Source organism: Myotis davidii, unplaced genomic scaffold (genome assembly GCF_000327345.1).
Source record: "Myotis davidii unplaced genomic scaffold, ASM32734v1 scaffold496, whole genome shotgun sequence".
Lineage (NCBI taxonomy): Eukaryota > Metazoa > Chordata > Mammalia > Chiroptera > Vespertilionidae > Myotis > Myotis davidii.
In genome coordinates this window covers 7,517,872-7,519,974 of record NW_006289398.1, presented here as the reverse complement: position 1 = coordinate 7,519,974, position 2,103 = coordinate 7,517,872, and the positions used below count along the sequence as shown (strand labels likewise).

The window sequence follows — 2,103 nt, the reverse complement described above, 5'->3', positions numbered from 1 at the left end:
AAATACAGATGTAACAAGACAACAGGACACAGAACCTGGCTGGAGAACCTGGCTAGAGATCCTCCTAGAGATCCTGGCAAGGCTGCTGATCAACTGAACGCTGTATCCGTGTCATTCCTTCTTCGCCGACTTCGTCCACACCTTTGGGGACCCCTAGACCTGCTGGGGTTGGACCCCAACAGAGGGGGGCCCGGGGTGAGGGGGGCCCGGGGTGGCTGCCATTTCCCGTTTGCATGTTTTACAAAGAGGAAGCCGCAGTGCCGATGCCGCCTGCTGGTGGGCCCACTCCCGGGAGGCGAGACGCACCGGTGGGGGCAGCTGGAGGCTGCGTGTGCGGGAGGGACGGAGCGCCAGAGGGTGCGGCTCCCCCCACAACCCCCCACGGGGCCGGGGCTGGGGCCCGAGGATTCCCCTCATCCCGTTACCCCAGGAGCACCAAGACCCAGAGGAGGCGGGAGAGGAGGAGATGGGCTCTGTCCCGGCGGGTTTCCACGCTGTCTTTCCGGGAACTTCTCCCGAGATCCGTCCGCACTCGGAGGCCGTGGGCCCCGCGCTGTCTGGCCTCTGAGTCGCGTGGATTCTGTTCTCTGAGCTGCCTCCGTTCCCTCTGCAGGCTGCTGACGGTGCTGGTGCAGCAGTGCGACTGCAGCGAGGTCAACCACCAGGACAGCGAGGTGAGCCGAGGGACGGGCCCTGGCCGCGTGCACGCCGAGGGGGCTCCCCTAACCACGTGTGTGTGTGGGGGGGAGGGCGGGGGGGAGCATGTCTTGTGTTCCCGTCCCCGAGCTGCTGTTTTCACGCCAAAGGCCACACAGAGCTCCCTGCCGGGCCCTGCAGAGGCCAAGCTCCAGATGAGGGGCCCACGCGAGCCCCCAGCAGCGCTGGCTCCTTGCATCCGCACCTCTTCCCAGAGGCAGGGCTGCTGTCCGTTCCCACTGTTCCCCGAGGGGCCCCAAAGCCGTGCACACGCCTGCGTGTCAGTGCCCGTGTCACCCCGTGTGCTTGCCGGCTCACGTCACCCAGGCTGTGAGGACTTTAAGCAAATAGAGCGACAGCAATGGCCATGCATGCGCCCAGGGCCGGTTACCAGCCGGCCCAGACGGGAGGACGGAGCCCTGAGCAGGGGCAGGCGGGGCCTCCACCCAGGGCCTCCCCAGCCTCCACCCAGGACGCCCCGGCGCCTGGCATCAGCAACCGCCCAGAAAGCCCCGCGGGTCTGAGGTCGGGCGCCTCTGCTCCGTGGTCTCACTGCCGTGTCCTCAGTGGTTACAGCAAAGCCTAGGAGAGCGAGGCCCGCCCCGGCCTCCACTTCCGCTTTAAAACAAGAAGCGGGGACGGCAAGCGCACACGGACCCCTGGGCGCCGCTGGAGAGGGAGGAGCTGGGGGAGCATCTCCGTCAGCCCTTCCTCCTCCCCCAGTTCCTCCCTCGGCCCCGAGCTGGGCTCTTAGAAAGGGGCCCTTCAGTCCTCACACCCAGAAGGAAGTCCCTCCCAGGCCTCGCCCTGTGCCCTCGGCGGACAGACACTCCAGCCACGTGGCCATCTCCCTCCGGGGCCGGCGGTGGCAGGGCGAGGACGGGCTTTCCAAAGGCCACTCGCCTGGCGTGGGGAACATGTTGGGAGCGCAGAGCCGGCTCTGGCTCCTCTTCAGGCACAGGGACCCCAGAAGCTTCCTGCCGGGGAGCCAGCCTCTTGCCGTCGCGGCAAATGCAGAGCAGGGGCCTCAGACAGGGCCCTTCCCCCAGCGCAGAGCTCCGGGCCTGTCCCAGCGCGTCCCGTGTCCCAGCATGCCCCGTGTCCCAGCGCGCCCCGTGTCCCAGCGCATCTCGTGTTCCAGTGCATCTCGTGTCCCAGCGCGCCCCGTGTCCCAGTGCATCTCGTGTTCCAGCTCATCCGTGTCCCAGCACGTCCGTGTGTCCCAGTGCGTCCCGTGTCCCAGCGTGTCTGTGTCTGAAACCCTCCTGAAGCCACCTGCCCACGCGCCTGTGACTGATGTAGATTCGTCGCCGCTGTAGGTTTCACATGGAGGGTTGTGTGTGCCTGGCCAGGTCATCTACAGGGCGGGCGCCCTCTGGCACGGAGGGAAGGTGGTCTGGGCAGGAC

At 67.0% G+C, this 2,103-nt stretch overlaps 1 protein-coding gene across 1 annotated transcript in view; it reads left to right on the top strand.

The window, feature by feature from the left end:
• ANKRD55 (ankyrin repeat domain 55) overlaps positions 1-2,103 on the top strand; it is a 97,591-nt gene that overhangs the window by 37,863 nt on the left and 57,625 nt on the right. Inside the window, exon 5 of the mRNA XM_015562614.1 lies at positions 614-674. Within this exon, the coding sequence (XP_015418100.1) occupies positions 614-674 (61 nt within the window). The remainder of the gene's footprint in view (positions 1-613; positions 675-2,103) is intronic.